Raw genomic sequence first — 21,020 nt, forward strand, 5'->3', positions numbered from 1 at the left:
CAGATTTAAAATTAACTTGCCAAACTGCCCATCAATATTGTGACAGTCCCCAAGTACCAGTTCAGCGACCCAGTGCACCAACTTGACAATATTAATATAACTTTGTCGGAACAAAAGCTTCCCCTCTGTCTTTCCAAGAAAAGCTAATTTGGGGGAGACAGGCATTCTTTGCCTTTTCTGGCACCTCCGTGACAGGTCCCTTTGGGCCAACCCAGGAGTGCAAGTTCCATAAACTTCCATTCTTCTTCCGTCTTTCTGGGGATTGCCACCCACAGCAGGGTGGCAAAGACAGGCAGAGAGGTGCTTCCCCCCTTTAGGGACCTACTAAGTGAATGAAGACCAGGAAAGAGAGCCCCCCCACACATGCTTGCCACTTTCTGAACACCAGGCTGAATTCCCTTTAGTCTTTATATTTGGAGCAATATGCTCTCTGTACCAACTCTTATCAGCTCACCATAGTCTGTTCCCTTCTTTCCCTTCACCTAATCACTGCTTACTCACCCTTCATTTTTCATCGTAAACATTACTTCCTGAGGAGCACCTATCTGGACTCCTAATCCCCCGTGTGGGTCCCAGATGTTTGCTCTAAGAGCACCCTGACCTCCAAACGCCACAGTGCACAACTTGCTTGATTGAATTTCATTTGAATAAGCATCTTTCCTTTGTTATCTATGAACTCAGTAGGTAGAGTGACTATATAGTTTATCATCTAATCCAGGTGACTTTTGTCCAGGGATAAATGCTAAAGTAGACAGGACTCTGGGACAACAGGCATAAACGAGAATTGTCCTAGTCAAAATGGAATGTATGGTCACCCTACAAATATGGGTACATGCGGCCACTGTCTGGCTCTCTCTGTATCTCCATCACTTAGGACAGTGATTAAAATTTATTAAGTGCAGGATATCTGTTCAGTGAATGAATGAAATGGGTTCTTTTTAAAAACTAATCCTAATGACAAGCTTACAGAACCTTTTCTGATTTCCTTTTTTCCTCTCTTCCTCCCTCTCTTCCTGCCCTCCTTTCTTTTCTTTCTCCTGCTTCTAACTTGTTAATCCCTTCCTATGCATTAACGCCTGTTTATTTTTATCACTGGGCATACAATAAATAAACATGGTTTCTTCCTTGAGGGTGAGAAGGAGAAATAAGTAGCCAGTACTAAGCATCTACCATGGGTCAGTTGATTTAAACACCACATACTATTTAACCACCCGGCCAATGAGGCAGCTAATATAATCACCTTGTACAAATGAGGACAATGAAGTTCAGAGAGGTCAGGTGACCTGACCAAGGTCACACAGCTAATAGCAACAGAGGTTGAATTCAATTCCAGGTCTGCCTGAGTCCGAAGCCACAGTCTCATCATTAAACTATGCTATGGCCTCAGCTTCACAGAGGAAAACTGAAATATAAAGGAGTACAGGGTGTAAAGAAAGAGGGAAGTTCCCAGTCTTGGGTGGGCGTAAAAGCTACTCTGACCCACAAATCTCATATACTTTACCCACAGACTTTAAAAAGTAAATCAGCTTGTAAGTTACAGCTACCATTTGTGGAGACCTTAGGCATGTAGACACTTTGCTAGGTCTTAGGGACTTAGCATGAACATTCAACAATGGTTCCAGGCCTCATTTCAATAGGGAAGGTAGACATTAAATAAAGAATCACACAAATATTAACTTATTTGGGTATCTACAAGTATTTCAGGGGAAAGAGAGTACAAGGACCAGACATAGGATTTTTTTTTCATTACATTTTCACGGATAAGGAAACTGAGGCCGGGTGGTTGAATGACCAAGACCACATCGCAGAGAGCTAGGATTTGAACCCACTATGTTGCCCTTTCTTCCGCCCTTTTCTTCTGAATAATGCAATCATAAACCCACCAGTGGAACAGAGCAGATCCCTTGCCACCACTTTCTAAGCTCTGTTACCTCCGTGTCTTTGTATGCAGAATGGATATAACGTTGGTTCATCTCCATAAACTTGTTGTGAGGATTAAAGAAGATACAGCATTCGAAGCACTTCACAGAGTGCCTGACCCACAGATACGTGCTCAGTAAATAGCAATTATTATCATCGTTAATATTATTAGGCAGCGTTGAATTACTGACTAAGATAATTTGGTGGTCGATCACACACAGAATGTTCTGCATTGTTAGTTTAACTTTTAACGTGGATGTTTTTATAACATTCTCCCTGTCCCCTAGTGCCACCACCATCAAGTCCCTCAGTCTAGCGCAGTGCTACGGAGGGAGTGGAGTGTGTGACTCTGTGGTGGAAGGGATGGGGGAGATGGATACTGGAGCACAGGTTTGGAACCAGACTGCCTACATCCCAGTCCTGGCTCCACCATTTACAAGCTGGATGACATTAAGAAAATGAATGTCACGCTGCTGTAACAACTGAGTGGGTTTAAACGGGCAGGACTAATCCCGGCTTCTCCTCTTATGCTACTGGGGGCTCCTCCCCAGCCTCCAGCGCTGGTGGCTCTTCATCCCTTTGACCTCAAAGTACAGGAGCCCCTGGGCTGGGGACTTCGGTTCTCCCCTTCTCTAGCTCCTCCCTGGTGAACTTGTCTCTTCTCATTACTTTTATACCATCTATAGGCTAAATAATCTGAAATGTGCATTTCAAGTCTGGTCTCTCTTCTGCTGGATTGTATATCCTGCTGGCTTTCTGACATCTCCATGAGGATATATATGTTAGACAGAACCAGATGATGGTGACCGAAACAGGGTGAGGAGTACCTTGGGTTTTATTACACTATTGTCTATTGCTATAAATGATGGGAATTTTTCATAACCAAGTTAATTTTTTAACATGGTCACAAACAAATGTCTATTTCTACTCCCCTCCTTTCTGCCCACTTCTACTGTGGTCCCTACTGTCTCCGTCAATGGTGCTTCCTTCTGTCCAACCGCTCAAGCTAGAAGCAGGGAGCCTCCCTTGCCTCCCTCCTTTCTTTCCCCCATCAGTAAATTCTGTTGCTCTACCTTGAAGATACACCCAGAACCTGTCCCCCTCTCGCCATGGGGACACCTACAACCAGCCTCTGTTGTCTTTCACCTGAGCCACTGCAAAAGCTCAGAACTGCTTTCCCGGCTCCCACCCTGCCCGCTAAAGTCTATTCTTCACACCCCAGATGGAGTGGTCTTTTAAAAATATGAGTGATATTATAGCCCTCTTCTGCTCAATCCATGTGCTGGCTTCTTTCTCTTCTCACTCAGAGTAAAATCCGAAGTACTGTACCTATGTGACTCATAGGACCCTGTGCAAATTGCCACGCTGCCCCTCTTGACGTCCATTACCTTTGTATTTATAGCCTTTTCTCCTACCATTCGCCTGCTCTTTCACTACTTTCCATCCACCTCTGGGCTCCTTTTTGTCCTTGGAACATGTGAAGGTTCTGTGAACTTACTGTGCCCTCTGCCTGGAAGCTTATCCCTGCATATCTGCAAGACTCACTGCCTTACCTGTTAAGATCTTTGCACAGATGTCACCTTAGCAAAGAGGTCTTCCCTGTCCAGCCTAGTCTCCTTCTCCTGCTTTCCTCCATAGCGCATACACTTGACATAGTACATATTTATTTGTTGATTGTCTTCCACACTAGACTACAACTCATGCGGGCAGGGTTTTTATGGGTTTTGTTCACCTTTGTAGTCCTGGTACCCTAGAACCATGAGTGGCATGTAATAGGTACTTAATAAGAATTTTTGATTGAATCAAGATACAGTGGTTGATGACTAATAAGAACCTGCAGTATAAAAAAAGAAACAAACAAACAAACAAAAAGATACAGTGGTACCTCGTGGGGGGTAAATACCGTATATGTTTGTTATTGTTATTATTGTTACTACTACCACTACTGTTACTTTTATTGGGACCAGGCTCCTTATATTTCTTATCTTAGTTTTCTCACAACAACATAATGAGATGTAAGGATGCTTATTTTACCTATGAAGAGATTAGTCCAAGAAAAGTGACATCACCTGTGTGAGGCCCAAGAGGTGGAATCACCCATCTCCAAAACCCAGGTCGCTCCATCTCCCTGGGGCCCCTACTTTTTCTGTGGTGGCATGGTATTTACCAACGGGATCCCAAACCCCAGCACTAGAATGTTCTGTGTCATTACTGAAAAATGTGTTGTCTGTGGAGAGATCTTTAAGAGATATAAATAAGTGAGGGTGGTGAAAAACAATATATTTTATGCATCTTTTGTGAGAGAAAGGGGAGAATGCTATTTAATTTTGTTTGCTTGAATTTATATAAAGAAACACTGGAAAAATACCCAGTAAATGAATAAAACTGGAGAGGAGGTAGGAGAAAAGGAATACAGAGAAACAGGGAAAGGAGTACCACTCCTCACTGGGTGTCTCTTATACTGCTTTTGTTCTTGAACTTCGTAAATTGAATGCCTATAAAGAATCAAGTAAAACAACCAGCCGACCCCACTGTCACAGCCAAGAGGAGCCTAAGGAGACAAACAGCTAAAGGTAAGGTAACAACTAAGCCGGCTTAAGGTTTGCCCAGCTCGGTCAAACTTCAGGCAAGCTTCTTCCCGACTCCAGGTCCCTGACCTCCCTTTTCTTACAGCATTTCCTTTAGAAAACTTGTCACTGTAAATTCCTTCTCTGCCCTGTAACATGTTAATCTTTTTAAAAGCCTCTTGCCAGTTTTATAACCCAGGGATGACTTTCTCAAGGATCTGGGAGCCATCTCTTTGAATGTAATCATCAATGAAGAAAGCAGAGAAATACATTTTTTAATTCAGACATCACTACACTGTGTGGGCATATCCCACTGGTCCACCTCCCCCTGAAGTCTTCCAGGACCTTTCCACTCCCATAGCCCAGCATTAAAAATCCTTTGTTTCAATGGAATTGAGTCCAGACCTCCCTCCCCTTATTGCAATAGCCTCGAATAAAGTTTTGCTTGACTGTTTGACATTGTCCAGTGCCATTTTGCTCTAACAGAGCACTGGATCAGAAAAAAAGGACACTGGGTAAAAACTAATGTGAATAACTGATTTTATTCAAGGTTATTGCAATAGGGTTGAGAGGTCTGAACTCAATTTCATTGAAACAGAGAGCAGGAGGGGTTTTTAAGGCTGGGCTGAGCAAGTAGAAAAGTGCTGGAGGACTTCAAGGGGGAGGTGAACCAAGGGATATGCCCCACACAGTGCAGTGATGTCTGAACTTGCAAATGTATTTCTCTGCTTTCTTCATTGATGATTACATTTCAAAGAGATGGCTCCCAGGTCCTTCAGAAAGGAAAAAATTAAGAAACACAGACTTAGATAATACCAAGGAGAAGAACATTCTTTTCGCCTTTACACCAATGTTTGACTCTGTGAGTCTTGTTCAGCTTGCATCTCCAGAACCTGGCACATAATAAGTACTCAATATATATTTATTGGTTGAATCACAAGGCTGAAGGAGAACTTAATTGCAATTTAGTTTAACTTCAAGCTAGGTTTCTACCTCCTTTGCAAGTATAGCTGCAAGATGCCTGTATAGCTTCTGGGCTTGTATCTTTCCGGTGGCTGGGTCCTCACTAACTCCTTAGAAGTAGTTTGGTAATTAACAGAAACTTGGAAAGGTATCCCTTGGTGTAACTTTAGTTCTCTGAGTTATGAGACGGCAAGGAAGACCAACCCCTTTATCCTATTTCTTTCCTCTTACTCTAGAAAGCATTCAACACAAGCTAAATAGCTTCAAGGTCACAGCACTAGGACACTCACAGAGGATGGAGAGATGGCTGGCTGATTCAGGGATTAAGGCTGTTTCACAGTGGTAAGGGATGCACTGAATGCCTGCGTCATAGGCTCCTGGCTTGTGCCTGCTAATTAATTGCCCACTTAACGGGCACCTCTGAGCATCTTATGAGACATAAAAATAAATGCTCATTTTGGACTCTTAAAAGCCACCTTTGAGGTGTTCCACTACATTATCAGTAATAGTAATTTTTCAGTGGTGGTGTTACATAAAAGCCCAGCCACTGCCCTTGGAGCTTTCTGTATTAATTCACATCTAATAAACTGTGATCATATCTTTCATTAGAATTGTTACTAAATACATTTCTATTCAGGGCATCTCCCTGAAATGGAAATGTTTCCCTAAAAATTAATTTTCTTGATTCACATGCATAGGCTTATTAATGTGAGCTTAGAATAGACTTACTTTTTCATTTCTCTGGAAGGAATACAAAGAAAGTAATGCTGGTGAATTTGCATCTCACATGATCTCAAATGTGCCAGGACGCACACTCCAGCACATAATTTTGGAGTAAGTGGTATCTCACAGATGCTCAGATTCATGCTAGGAAAATGTCACTAACATTTGCACATGTCTTTACACTTTACAGAGCATTTTAACCTGACTTTTCTCATCACCTCTCCGCCCCCCCCCCCCACCACCATAATTCTCCTATGGGACTGGTACTATTACGTTCCCTGATTTAGTGATGAGCAGACTGGACCCAGAAAGATTAGAAGACCGTGCAGAGTCTTACAGCCAGCAGTGGTCCCATTACTGTGGTGCTTAAATAACCCTTCCCGATTGAAGGTCCATCCTTCATCATGGTTCATCTCTACAATCCCATCCCCTCACCCTCTTCATGATCCACCCTGATGTTCATGTCTGCAGATGCTCTGTGCTCTTACTTGCCAGGGGCACTCTCCCAGCTAGCTAACTGTTCATATCCTCCAGGTTTCAGCCAGCATCTCTTTCAAAAAGTCTTCCCTGCTGCTTACCACACCAAGGCTGGACCGGCGGTCCATCTACATCAGAGTAGGGACCTTGCCTATCTCCATTTTTTCATCCTCAATGCTTAATACATCAGAGGGGTTATTTAATGAAAACTTGTTAAATAACAAATGAGAAAAAGTGGTAAAGCCAGGCCTGGAATCTCTGACCTCAAGTGCAGTCCTATGGTGACATCCCATTCCCTCTTGTAATTAACAGAACAACAATAACAAGAACAAACGACTTCTGAAGTGTGATTTCTTCAGAGAGTAATATACAGGCATTGCCTTAGCATAATGCAAATATAGTAAATTTCAGTGCTGCGGACTCCATTAATTAAGGATGTATAATGCTTGGCTAGGAGCTAGTCTGGCTTGTACCTTTGGAGTGTTTATTTATAAAAGAGATTGCTAAGCACATTATTACATTAGCAGTGTAAACAAATGGGGGGCGGGGAAATGGCAGAAGATATTTAAGAGAACAAACCGCCTGAAGTCACTTTGGAAGCACCCATTATGAACAAACAATCACTGTGCTAATTACAGTTGCTCTGCTAATTACAATTACTGTGCTAATTACAATCTATCCTTATCTGCTCCGAAGGTTCCCTCCAGACTTTTCCTTCTGAGTGCTTAGACCTGCGTGAGTTACTGCCTGCATTTGAGTGTAATGAAATTGCGGTTCCTTAAAAAAATGTCTCTGCTTCAGATGCCTCCATGATTCCGATAGGCTCTCGACTCTGAGAGAGAAAGAATGTAGTCAGGGATTTTGAAGACAGAAAATTAAAAACAAAACCAAAAGGAGTGGGGGTTAGGTAGAAAACTGAGAAGAGAAGTGAAACGGACCTGGTTACTTTTGTTGTTTTAGTACCTTTTGCGGACTACAGTTACATCTTTAGGTTAGTTGGAGAACATTCAAAATATGCTGTGTATAATTTGTTTTCCTCATAAAATGACCATGCTTGGTATATTTAGAGATGTGAACATTGAGAATAAAATGTTTTTAAAAATAAAGTAGCTCTTTTTCTTTCTTCTCTTACTATAATTAGGGACGGAGATTAGAGAGTCCTTGTTTAAAAATGGATTGCAATTCCCTGCTCCCCACAAAAATAAATAAATAAAAAGCATCTTTCACTAGGTCTTAATTTTACTACTCTCCTTCTGTCCCCAATTAAACTAATGAGCGTCGACGGTACGAGATTTTGGTCTCAGCGCTTAAGAAAAATAAAGCTTCACCCAGACCAATGTCCCCTCCCAAATGGATTTCTCACTGATTTTCTAGGAGTCTGCCTTCCACCTTTGATCTAATGCAGACTGTAGCCCAGCTCTCCGCTGGAAAGTACCTTCCACGGCATCCAGTGATGGCTGGAACTCTAGTGTGGGCAGATGGAGGAGGCTATGATCTGGGCACCCAGCTGCAGCTTCAGGACACTGGAGTCAGGATAAGTGCCTCCCCGATCGGTACTGACGCTCAGTGTCCTTGTACCCAACAGTGAGCAGAGCAGACGAATGGATGCAGAGAATGAATTGTGCTACATTACGCACTAAGGGCCTGTTGAATTGCAGGACAGCACTGTCCGCCCCGGCTGCTGCAAATCCAAAACCGTCTCTGCACTTGGTCACTCTGAGGGGAGACTCCTTTGGGACACCATGGTGCCCTTGTGCCATTGGACTTAGGACTCAGTTGCTGCTTTCAAACAGGCACATGGAGGGGAAACCATCCTTTTCCATTCTCAGGCCTAACCTGGGCTCACATCTAGCATAAAGTTCAGTTTAACACTTTGGTATTCAAACTGGTCCTCAGACCCAGGAGTTCATTTGAAATGCAGAGTCTCAGGCCTTACCCACAACCCACTGAACCAGAGCCTGTATTTTAGCAGGATACCCTGGCGATCTGTATGCACATGAGAGTTTGAGAAGCACTAGTGCATTTCATGTGTACTGAGTTCTGGCTACAAGCAGACATATGGAAAATTCCTACCTTTAGATAGAGGTTTTGTGTATAATGATGATGATGAGCTATTATTTGCTTTCCTGCTCTTTGAGGATCATATGGTTTTAGACCATATGCACACGGCACTTTGGCTGCCACACCTCACCTTTCTGAGCTTCAGTTTTCTCATGTAAAAAGTATGATAGGCAATCTGCTCTGTCCACATGTGTCATGGGAGAAACGTCTGCCTATTCCCCTCAGAAACAGGCTTTAAAAAGAAAAGAAAAAATAGTTTTACAATATCAATCATGCTTAAAGGTGTTGAGGAAATGTACCAGAGGATGTGATGAGTTGATAAGAGCGGGAGGAAATCAGGAAAGGTGGAAGGTGAGCGAGGCTGATGTGAGGTCCAGAAGGGCTTACAGCTAAACCTTCATTCTGTTTGGACGGACGTCCTCTTTGATTGGTCAATGCCACTTCTAGGCTGATCATTAAATATTTTTAATATCACCCTAGAGGTGGTAGATTAACATACTTCTGGAACTTTTGGATCTGGGCCCAGGTTATCAAATTCCACATAGCACACATGAGCGTCTAAATGTCACATTGCTAATTAGATGTATTTCACTGTAGGTCATTCAGACAAAGGGGGCTACCCTATAGGACACAGGTGATACAACACATCAGCGAGACTGTATCTTTCCAAAGGCTGGGATAAATACTCCCACAAGAAGGTGACCTTGGCTGCTGCCCCATCCCACGTTGCTGGCTGAGCTGTCCAACTCCAACAGACCCATAGAGCAAGAAGGGCTACATTTCTGTCTCTACCCTGGGCATCTCACCAAAGCAATGTATTCACCAAAACATGTGTTAGTTGGAGGACGCTGGGAGGACGACCATGACTCCAGTCCAGAGATGAGATTTGGGGGAATGCAACAGAATACATCTTCATCAACCATGTGGCTTCTAGAACTATGGGGAGAGGAATACAACTGAAGGAAAAGAAAACAGTGTTTACTGAAAGCTACTGATCTAGGACCCTTGCTTATTAGACTGTTAAATCCTTACCATAGCTCTTTGAGGATATTTTGGGGTAAAACCCACTTTACAGTTGAAGATCTTGAGGTTCAGAGAGATTAGGGATTTGTCCAAACCCATAGAGCTAGGAAATGGCAGATGTGGGATTTGGATCTTGTTACTTCTGATGGTGGCACCCCGACACCTTGTGTTGGGTCACAGCCAAGAATGGGATCAAGTTCCTGCAGAATCATGCACATAAGGATGGCCTTTGCCTAAGATTCCTCCTTAGTTATTGACTTGGCCGCCCGCTATGGCACCAGGATCCTCCCTGTCTGCTGAGAATAGGGATGAAACGGGGGCCAATCTCATTTAATCATCACAACACCACCAGGAAGTGGGTCTTGTTATTATTCCTAATTTAAAGATAAGGAAAGTGAGTTTAATGAGCTAATGTGCCCAAGGCCAGACAACTGGTTAGTGGCAAGTTAGAACTCGGACTCTAGAGCCTGGCATCTTAGACATCAGGCCACTAGATCTCCAAATTGCTGGATAATGTGAACCACCTGGGAATACAGTGGAAATTCACTTTACCAGGCCCCTTATCTGGAGAAAAAAAAAAAAAAAAAAAGATTGGTGGGTCTTGGCATAGCCCTAGATGATTCTTATGATCAGGTAAGTAGGAAAGGCTTCACTAGGCCCCTGGCCATGGCAGTTGAGTAAAAAGAGTGCTGTATTCTAGGTCAGAAGCCCTTAGTCTTTGAGCTCTACCCTCACTTTAATATACAGAAGAGACAACAGAAGTCAGAAGGGGGGAATGGCCAAGAGTGGTGGAAGTGGTAGAACAGGAATGAAGACTTTCTGATTCCAGGACCTAAGGTACACTGGACATATTGGGTTTGACTCCTGTGGATGATGTTAGGAAACCTTGGAAAAATGGACACACAGAAAGGAGATTCTTCACAGTCAGCCCAGGAGTCAGGACCCGAGGGAAAATTGCCCCCTGACTCCTGTGATCCAGCCTCCAACTTCTGTCGCTCAATCCACTTCAAAGATCTCACCATTGATCCCCCAGAGAAGGTAGCATGCAGCTGTGTCTCTAGGTGGTCAGTTGAAGATTTTGCCAAGAGCTGGAATATTACTACATAGAGAGGCTGGGAATGTCCTTGAAAATCAAAAGCTAATGCTACTTTCAACTGATAATTTCTCCACTACCTACCTCCTTTGCTTTCTTTTTTACAATAAGATCGTGGTATACTACAAAACACTCAGGCCTAAGAGTTTAGAAAAACAGCTTCCCTGCCTGGCTCTGCTGTTAATGATGGAAACTTGGCCTTGGTGTTACCATCTGTACAGTGTGGGAGTTGGATGCTATTTCCCTAAGCCTTCCAAGTGAATACAGAGAAGACCAATAGACTGGGGGTTAGAGGCCTGACTTATTTATTTACTAGTTATATGGGATTTTAGGTAATTCACTTAAAAACTGTGAGCCTTGGGCATCTCATCTACAAATGGAGGGGGTTGTACAAACTGTTCTCCAAGGTTCTCCCATCTATAAAGTCTATCTTTCCTTGGGATTGAATGAAGGAAACTGACAAGAAGAGAACAGAAGTCTAATTACAGTTCTCAGACGTGGTGACATGAAGTAGGAGTATCCCGGGAGCCTGGGAGGCACTACTGCTAAATGGGCTTTGTTGTTAGACCCGTGTGCTGTCAGTTTTTAGCTGTATGACTGTCAGGCTAGTTAGCCTAACATCTCTGTGCCTCAGTGTGGTAAACAGTATTGATGTCGCACATATTTCTGGGTCTCTGCTTCTCTGCACGTAATAGGATTTCACGTCTCAGCTCAACCCTTGGAGGGGCACCATGGCCATGAGATTTGATTTGACCAGTGCAATGTGAGCAGAATGTCACCTCTAGGAGGAAGTAATGAGAGTCAAGTTCCTTCCCCACTATGAGAGCGTTCACGGAAGCACATGAAGACGATGCTCTGTCAGCCCAGGTTCCCAAACACCAGGGTGTGCAGAACCACTGTGATTCTGTCCGGAGCACGTGGTATGAGCCACACACACACTTTCCTGTGAAGCCACCATGGTTTTGAAGTTGTGTGTTACCAAGACAAAGCTTAATGCAGTCTGGTTGACACATTCATTTCCTTTTTTGTAAAACCAGGTTGTTAATAGCTACTTTGCAACAGGTCTTGGAAAGACTAAGTGAGAAAACAAAGTATGTCGTATAGGACCCGGCACATAAAAACGTACACACGTGATTAAAGTGTAGAAAACAGGGAATGATACAGAAGCAGCGTGTACAATTAACCACGTCCCAGGAAAGCAGCAGAACAACCATAGCTTTGGAGCAACTTAATGAGATGTGACTCAGGACCTTCAGCGGGGGAACAAGTGGGTGCCACCAGTGAAAGCCAGCTTTCCTCAAATCTTTAACGAGAATCCTTCTGTCTCATCAGGCGTGGGTTGGTGGTGCCTCATCCTGAATCCCACATCTTACCCAAGATCGTCCTCTTATGCTGTACAACACGCACATCTGATAAGCAAACCAGACTGGCAAGCGCCCTTCTAGTAAATTTTTCATGAGCACCTTACATTCTTTGTAGGTCGTTTGTGAAGGCCTATGAGTAAATGTCCGTGGCTGGTAGAACAGTCTTCTTTTTGATGAGGCTTTTACAAAATCCACCACTGTATTCGCCCCCATTCCCAAGCAACTTCTCAGTGCAATTTCTGAGACTCCAGGCTCAATAATAGTTCTTGACTGATGTTTATCTAAATCTCTGCAATCTATAAGCGAAGTTGACCTTTCTTTCTTATAAAAATGAGGTAGGATGGATAAGGATGGGAGAGGGAGGGAAGTAAAATACAAAGGAACAAACAAAACAGCAAATACCACCAAGCTCTGATGAGTTTATCTCACTCCAACAGTCTGTGCCAATCCCTCCTTGATCAAGAGTTAAGGGAAGGGAATTCTGACGGTGATCTTGCATGGGTCATTAAGACCAACACAGCTCACAGGAAGGGATTAGAAACAGCAAAGCCTGACATCATTTACTGAGTTTGGGGGCAATTCAGAAGTGAGATCTTTGACTTTTCACATTTGCACAGAACTTGGCATTTTACCAAAGGACTTTTATGTGCATTCATAATCCATCTGAACACAATTCCTAATCCAGAGCTCTCTCCGGGCACCACCCAGTCTCTTAAAGCAACCCTTACTCCCTCCTGGGAATAAATTATATTGTGACTTCAGTGTAAACTCTGTGTCCTTCTTTCTCTATCACTTTAGGTCCCTCCTTCAAGCCTTTCACCTTTCTTTTTTTTTTTTTTCTTCTCAGTACATATATACATATATGTATATATACATGTATCTATTCTTTTTCAAATTCTTTTCCCATTTATGTTATCACAGAATATTGGGCAGAGTTCCCTGTGCTATACAGTAGGTCCTTGTTGATTATCTATTTTATATATAGTAGTGTGTATATGTCAATCCCAAACTCCCAATTTATCCCTCTCCCCCTGCCTTTCCCCTTTGTTAACCATAAATTTGTTTTCTGAGTCTGTGAGTCTGTTTCTGTTTTGTAAATAAGTTCATTTTACATATATACAATGGACTATTACTCAGCCATTAAAAAGAATGAAATAATGCCATTTGCAGCACCATGGATGGATGGAGATTATCACACTAAGTGAAGTAAGTCAGACAGAGAAAGACAAATATCATATGGTACTGCTTATATATGGAATCTAAAAAAATGATACAAGTGAACTTATTTACAGAACAAGACTTTCATCTTTCACTCCTTCCCGACTCCCCTACCTTTCACCATCTACCTCCTTATCTCTTTAACCCTTGTCACTACTCTGTATCTCTTTAACCCTTCCTGTGCCTGGCAGTCCCTCCTTCTGTACTCTGACTCTCAGTATCTCCTCCATCCTCGTCTCTCCCCATGTCTCAGCTTTGCCCCTCTGACTGCTTCTCCTTATCGCTCTCACCCTGCCGCTACCTTTCTCTGTGTCTCTTAGCGTGCTCCATACTTCATCTTCCCACATAGTGGATAAGTCCTGGACTTGTCAGGGTCCTAAACGCCTCCACACGTCCCTCTCCCAGAGACAGGCTGCAGCCTATGTGCGGCAACCCGAGGAGCTAGCCAGGAATGCGGTCAAATTCCTGCAGAATCATGTACATGCAAGTGGGCTTTGCCTAAGATGCCCCCTTCGTTATGCATTTGGCATCCCCAAGACACCTGAGTCTTCACTCTCTGCTGACAGCAGGGATGAAGTAGGTGGTTCGTCTTAGCACACACTAATATGGGGGTATGGAGAAGTTACATACGTCCCTTGTAACAGAACCAGAAACCACGAGAACACTGGTTTGGGAGTCACAAACTCAAACTTTCAGTCTCAGAGGGGCCCCAAATCATGGTGAGCACTGCGCAAGTAATATCCTTTCCTGGGCCTCAGTTTCTCCAGCTGTACGATAAGACGTTAGGTCTGAATTTTGTTAATCTTTAAGAGTTTGTCCAGCTCAGAGATTTGAAACGTGAGGCTTTTTGAAAGGAGAAATCCAGGTTGCTCTTTCAGAGATTCAAGAGAGGACATGAGAGGCAGACCTGTCTTCTATCAGCAGTTGCTAGGCATGGGGATCCAGGTAGGGGCAGCGGGGAGTACAAAGCAGAGTTGTGACTGTCGCAGTGCAGATTCTTTAGCTGGGAGAGAGTCTGAAATTCCAGGCCAGGCAGTTGTCAGGAAATGCGGCATATGGGGCTGGTGGGGTGCCTGCTGGCTACTCTGGAGGACTGGACCGGAGATTACTTGGAGGAGGAGAGCAAGGAAGGAGGAGGAGGCGAGAAATGGCAACAGCCTTTGATGCTGAAAACCTTACAGGCCTGCCTTCTGAAACTTGAAGGACAAAGGAGCCGCAGCCTCCCCTTTATCTGGGGCTCAGGAAAGGAGACTTGAAAGAGATAAATTTAGATTCATCAGAAGCCACTCGCCTTCCCACAGAGGGAAGTCAATTGCCTTAGCATGTGGCTCCAAGAGGTGACATGGTCTGGGGACAGAAATAATTGCAAAGAAAGTTTAACTGAAGCCGAGGATGAGCGAGCTGAAGTGAAATGGGCTACTCTAATATAATGGTAGTCTGGGGAGTTTCCTAAATCTGGAGGCTGTTGTCAAAAGAGAACAGTGTGGTCTCTTCACTATACTGCTTTTCCTGAGCAAATCAGGGAAGATCGGCCCTAGCTATTCAGAGACAACCCAAGATGGAAGGGCTGGGAACAATAAACAGAGTGTTCGAGGCAGAAGGATGACTCCTGATGGGGCTAAAATTCTGTCTGAGCCTGGAGAGTCCCAGGTCAGCCTTTGAGGAGCCAAGGTCTCCTTACCAACCAGTCTATTGGTAGGGGGAAGGCAAGCATGCTGGACAACCAGGAGATCTGGTTATTGCTCCGCAATGACTTGCCTTGTGACCTTAGCCAAGTCCCTTTCCCACATGCAGATGAGATCCTGGGATTCCATGAAGTCCCTTCAGGATCTAGCATCTTACGACCCAATTTGTATCCTTCTTTTGGACCAAGCTAATCGTCACACTTGAGAACGGGAACTAGTGCATTTGATCATTTATCACGTGCCAGTCACTCTGATAGTTGCTGTGAGAAATCAAACTACATAAAACAAGCAATGTTGCCATATTACAGTTACTGGTATCTGATGAAACACCCCTTTTTAAAGATGAGGCAGTAGGACTATGCTTGTCACGGATGGGGCCAGGATTTGGAGCTGGGTCTATCTGGAGATTTTTATTTCCTGTCCCTCCCACTCCCCTCGCTTATCAATATATCTGGGCTTCTGCATGCTCCTTGCTGGACGGGAAAATGCCTTTATAGCTCTTATCTCTCCCAAGAGGCACTGTTCTTTGCCATCATTTCAAACTCCAGTTCATAAGCCTCATCCTTTATGAAGCACTTTGTTATTCCTTCTAATTCCTTTCAAAAGTCTTCGTATGGGAACTCTGAACTCTGAAAACCACTGGCATCATTTGGAACATTTCTTCGCAAATTAAGTGTTCACATATTTGTTTTCTAATTGAGTGTGTGTCTTCTTGCAAACTTGTAAACTCCCTTCTTGAAGGCCAGGGACGACTAATGTTTTCCTTTGGATTCCATAAGCTTTATTCTATCCATCATGGTACTCAACACAGGGTTTCATAGACTATTAAAACTATAGAAAATCAGGACTGTAGAATATCAGAATTAAAAGTAGCTCATCCAGATTGCCCTTAAATTTCTCTGAGAGTTTTTTAACGAAGTAGTGTCGGCCTTGGCTTGAGCGTCTGGGAGTTGGAGGACCCGACTCTGCCATTAAATTGCTATGTGGCTGCCAGTACTTCTATCACCCTTGATTCCTCCCTCAACCTTACCCTTTGCCTGCAACTGTTCCCTGGCCCTTGTCCATTATACCTTTCAAATATCTCCCCAAATCCCCTTTCTCAATTGTGTTCCCATCATCCTGGTTGAAGCCACTAACATTCTCAAGTAGCTTCCACAACAGACACCTAATTGACCCCATTCCACTGTTTTCCTTTCCACCCTCATTGCAATCTACTTCCGCACAGCTATCATGAAGTCAAAAAATACAATGCAATCATGACATATTCCCCTCTTTGAACCATTTAAGAGTTCTCCTCTTTGCTATTAGAATAAAGACTGCCTGCAAGACCCCCATAATCCGTCACTGCTTACCCCTCTGGCTTCACATTCCATATTTACTCAGCTTCAACCACACCACATTCTTCCTCTCCTGAAACCAACCAAGTTCTTTTCCTTCTTAGAATATCTGTCTCTGCTTGAAACCTTTTACAATGCTAGCTCCAACTCATCTTCCAGGTATTAGTTAAATAACACTTCCTCTGCAAGGTAGACTGTGAGACTTATTGTTTTCTAATCCAATAGGTGTACTCCCCCTCCGCCACGCACACACTCTACTCCGACTAAATTAGATCCCACTGTTAACTGATTACCTGGAACACCGCATCTTTACTTCATAATTCCTGCCACAAATTAAGTACTTACGGTTACACACACACACACACACACACACACACACACACACACACACACACTATAAGCACCACAGGGTGTGAAGCATGGTACCTGGGACATAGCAGGTGCTCAAAGAGCATGTGATAACTACATAGATGAATAGTTTTATGGAATTCACATTTTCATTCTAGTTCTATAAAATGGGAAGTGATAAGGTATGTTGCATTAGAAGATAAGAGCAGGGCTTTGGAGTCAGCCAGATATATATCTGAATCCTTACTCTCCCTCTCACTAGATGGTGACTTTGAGAAAGTCAGTTTACCTCTCTGGTGTTGACTTTTCAACTGTAAAATGGAGGCCATGGTATCTCAAAGGGTTTTAATTGTGAAGCTAAAATGGTACTACCCTGGCTCTTTTACTTCCTATAAGGGGGATTTGGGAAAGTCACTTAACACTGCCACTTCTCATCTGTATAAAGGGGATGACAACAGCCTCTGCTTCACGGGGCCATTGTGAGGATGACATTAAATTAAGGAATGGAAAGTGCTTCGAAAGCCCACAGCATGTGCTAAATTAATGTTAGTGGTTATTATTATTTTTAAAATACTTATCAAAGAGCTTGACATATACAGTATTTCCTGATAAATAGTAGCCACTCCTACTACAATCACAATTATTATTATTATTATTATTTTTACAATTATTATTAATTAGAGGACAGGATGAGGACGAGGATGATTATAACGGTGATGTGTCTTTCCAGTTCTGACTTTTGTTGACATGACCTCAGATGGTAGGGAGAACCCTTCTTTGTGATAATATCCTATTACATTTTTATGCAAAACTGTCTAAAAGTATAGGGTTTTTTTAAAGATAATCATTTCTTATACACGGAACAGTTCTTCTCATGCTACCATCTTATGGCTTTCAGATTTTGAGGCATGAATAAATCCCACCTAAGGCCTTTCTTCTCCAGATAGAACAGCCCCAGTTTCTTCAACTCTCCCAAGAAGACGTTCACAAGGACACTGCATGTCTAATCTTCATAAAATTTGGCCAACCCAGTCCCTGTTCTGTTTATTCTTATGTGAGAGTAGTCTCAATCTTTTAATTTCATATGTACCTCTGTATTTATTAACAGGGAAAGAGGTCTTTGACATACTGATGAGCAAAAAAAGCAATTTCTAAACAGCTTTACTGAAAGTTGGCATGTTTGTGTGTTTGTGTGGTGTGTGTGTGTATGTGTGTGTGTACATTGATATACAGATAGAGAGGGAAAGAGAGAGAGAGAGGTGTTTTAAGAATGTTCAAGAAAATGTTAATTCTGGCTATTTCTGGGTGATGGGCATTTTTATTTTCTTGTTCATTAAATGTCTTTATTTTTGAACTGCCTGAATAGCCTACATAAGATACTTATTTTTAATAGACAGAAAGATTAATCACATTAGAAATTCCATTAACTGTACTTACAGGATGACTTAAGATTGAATTGCAAATATGTGGATAGAGTTAGAAAATGGGAGGGTGGGATAAATAAAGGCTAGGTCAGTGGAAAAGGAACTTCAGGGAATGGACTTTGCTGACTGCTGATACTTCATGCATAGGCATTAGTGATTTGGGGGAGATGCTGACCAGTGTAATAGACCTCTATCCCATGGTGCCCATGGCTTCCTCCCCCTGCCCAGATTTTGGGTCAGTGACTTGAGGGGTGAAGTGCAGGTGTCTGTCCCATACCTAAAGGTCATCTGGAAGACTTGGCCTTGGTTCACATGCTGGGTCCGGTTGTTGTAACCATGTAGCATCTCTCCAAAGAGGGTGTTGTTGAACTTGGAGTCAGGTTTGAGGCACTTGGGGCCCTCGCAGACATCTGAGAGCATTAGGCAGGATTTTCCATCAGGAGCCAGCTTGAACTCCTCCACACAACTGCATGATAAAACAGGGCCGAGAGTTAGCTCGCATGCTGAATGCCCCCATCGGGGGTGACCTAAAACCAAGGCCTCCTTTGCCTGCAAAACAGGTCAGAATTTAGCAATGGATACACAGCTATTCTGGCTGGAATCTATCTAGGGCACAGGTGTCTAGAGAGAAGCACATTAATCCTGCAAATTGGTAAATTCAAGGAAAGTCATTTGTGACATTTTGGAGGAGTCGAGGGGGAAGTCAGAGAGCACATCCATACACAAAGCAAATTTAAAAACTGTTTTCCATGAACACACAAACTTTAAAAAGCATGACAGACCAATTCACAGGGAATTATCAACTAGCTTCTCAAACCAGAACCTATTCCCAGTGTATCTGCTGGCCAAGGTTGAAGACTGTAGCAAAAACAAGGTTTTTATTGCCCTTGTAGCTCAGAGGTGATCCTTCCAGGACCATGGACAGCACACGGGGGGGGGTGGGCAGGGGGGCAGCAGCCACAGCTTCTGCTTAATTAGCAATGTTAGCAGCCTCTGTTGGTCTCTAAGTACCTAATACTGACAGCAGAAGGGCCCTTGACACACCTTTGAAACTGGGATGGTCTCCACTATGGCCCAAACAGGCAGCTGAATGGGGTGTGGAAAAAATATTTGCAATTTGGGATGTTTACAGTGGGAAAGAAATCTCTTAGAGAGGCATGGGGGTGGGGGGGGGAAAGAGAAAGCAGAGGTCCTAGCCTATGGAAAATCAATTCAGAAACTGAAATTCTGTGAATGTCTATCTGTTCATGGTCCTTTGCTAGGCACTGAGGGTAGGGTGCACATAATAAATACGACACACAAGAGAAGAGGCTGTACAATTGAAGATAGCTGCAAAATGTCATCTTTGTTCCTTGTGATGTATGTGAAGCCAGCCAAGTCATTTTACCTCTTTGGTTTCCAGTTTCCTCATCTGTAAAAGGGGGTAGACACTACTATCCTACATTAATACACTAGGCTGTTATGAGGTTCCATGATACACTGACTGCATAAACAGTTAGAAATTGCAGTGTACTTAACAAAATAAATATAGAGAGGGTGTAATGGTGGCAATGGTGGTATTTACTTGTTGAGCATATGCTATTGACTAGGCACTTTGTATGTTTATTCTCGAACCACGAAAAAGGTAGTATCATCATTCCTGCTTTACAGAGAGCGACATGAGGAGCCAAGAAATAAAGCATGTCACACCATGAGTAAGTGGCAAAGCTGGCACTCAAAATCAGGTCTGTTTAGCAATAAAGGTAACTTTTCCCTCACTTGCTTTTTCCAAATCCAGTTGTTCTTATTTGCATGATATGACCCTGGTTACACTATGCTAATTGGAGTCAGTAGAAAGTAGTCAGTCTCGTATCGGCCTTTCTTCCATGGGATGAAGTGAAGATGTATTGAATCTGACTGCAAAAAGGCTCATGTGGGAGAAGGGAGAGGCTCTGTGACATGGTTTGGGAAGAAAGTGTACCCAGGATGCAGGAACCACTAGCTGATGCTAGAGACATAGAACCCAACTGAAGGCAGGAAGTAGGCAGGCAGAGGTGAAAACATGACCCAAGATCACTCCTATTGAAAACTCAGGAGCACCTTATGTCTGAAGCAAGCTGTCACTCTGTCCTTGTTTTCCTCTAACTCCCAGTGTATTGCACAGATGCACCGACTGTCTTTCCAATGTTTACATGCTCCTGCCCAAAGTACAGTGGAAAGTTCTTGGAAGGAGGGCTATCCTGGTACCTTGGTCAAGTCTATCCTGTCTTCTTTTTGCATCTATTAAATACATGCAACTCTCCCTTCATAAAGTTTCAGTACAGATAAAGTGAGTTATATAAATGTGCAGAGTATATGGTAAGTTCTCAATAAAGTATAGTTCCATCCATTTATTCCAAAAGGTTCCTAGCAAATACGAGAAATCATATACTGGGTAGATCTCACGCTCTTCTCTCTCTCCCTCCCCCCGCCCGCCTCTCTCACACATACACATACACATACACACACACACACACACACACACACACACGTGCACCTATGAATGAATACATTGTTGTTGTAAAAGATTAGATATTATCAAAGTCTACAGAGTAAAACACAGAAGTTCTTCATTTCCTACTCCACTCCACGCATATCCTTACTTCCTGTTCCAGTGGTCATCATTGTTAATAATTATGTATTCTTGTAGGGTTTTTTCAATGCATTTAGAGATCTACTATATACATATTACACTTTTTATAATATAAAATATATTATTTTAATTTTTTTATATCATATATATTTTAAAATTATAATTTTTCATAATAAACTCATAAACAGAATTACTCTATACATTGT

The 21,020-nt window shown here is 42.9% G+C and overlaps 1 protein-coding gene across 2 annotated transcripts in view; it reads right to left on the reverse strand.

The window, feature by feature from the left end:
- Positions 1 to 21,020, reverse strand: part of ASTN2 (astrotactin 2) — a 902,613-nt gene that overhangs the window by 297,126 nt on the left and 584,467 nt on the right. For both annotated transcript variants that reach the window (XM_036855709.1, XM_036855708.1), the window contains exon 13: positions 18,481 to 18,669. In XM_036855709.1, the coding sequence (XP_036711604.1) occupies positions 18,481 to 18,669 (189 nt within the window). The remainder of the gene's footprint in view (positions 1 to 18,480; positions 18,670 to 21,020) is intronic.

This window comes from Balaenoptera musculus, chromosome 6 (genome assembly GCF_009873245.2).
Source record: "Balaenoptera musculus isolate JJ_BM4_2016_0621 chromosome 6, mBalMus1.pri.v3, whole genome shotgun sequence".
NCBI lineage: Eukaryota > Metazoa > Chordata > Mammalia > Artiodactyla > Balaenopteridae > Balaenoptera > Balaenoptera musculus.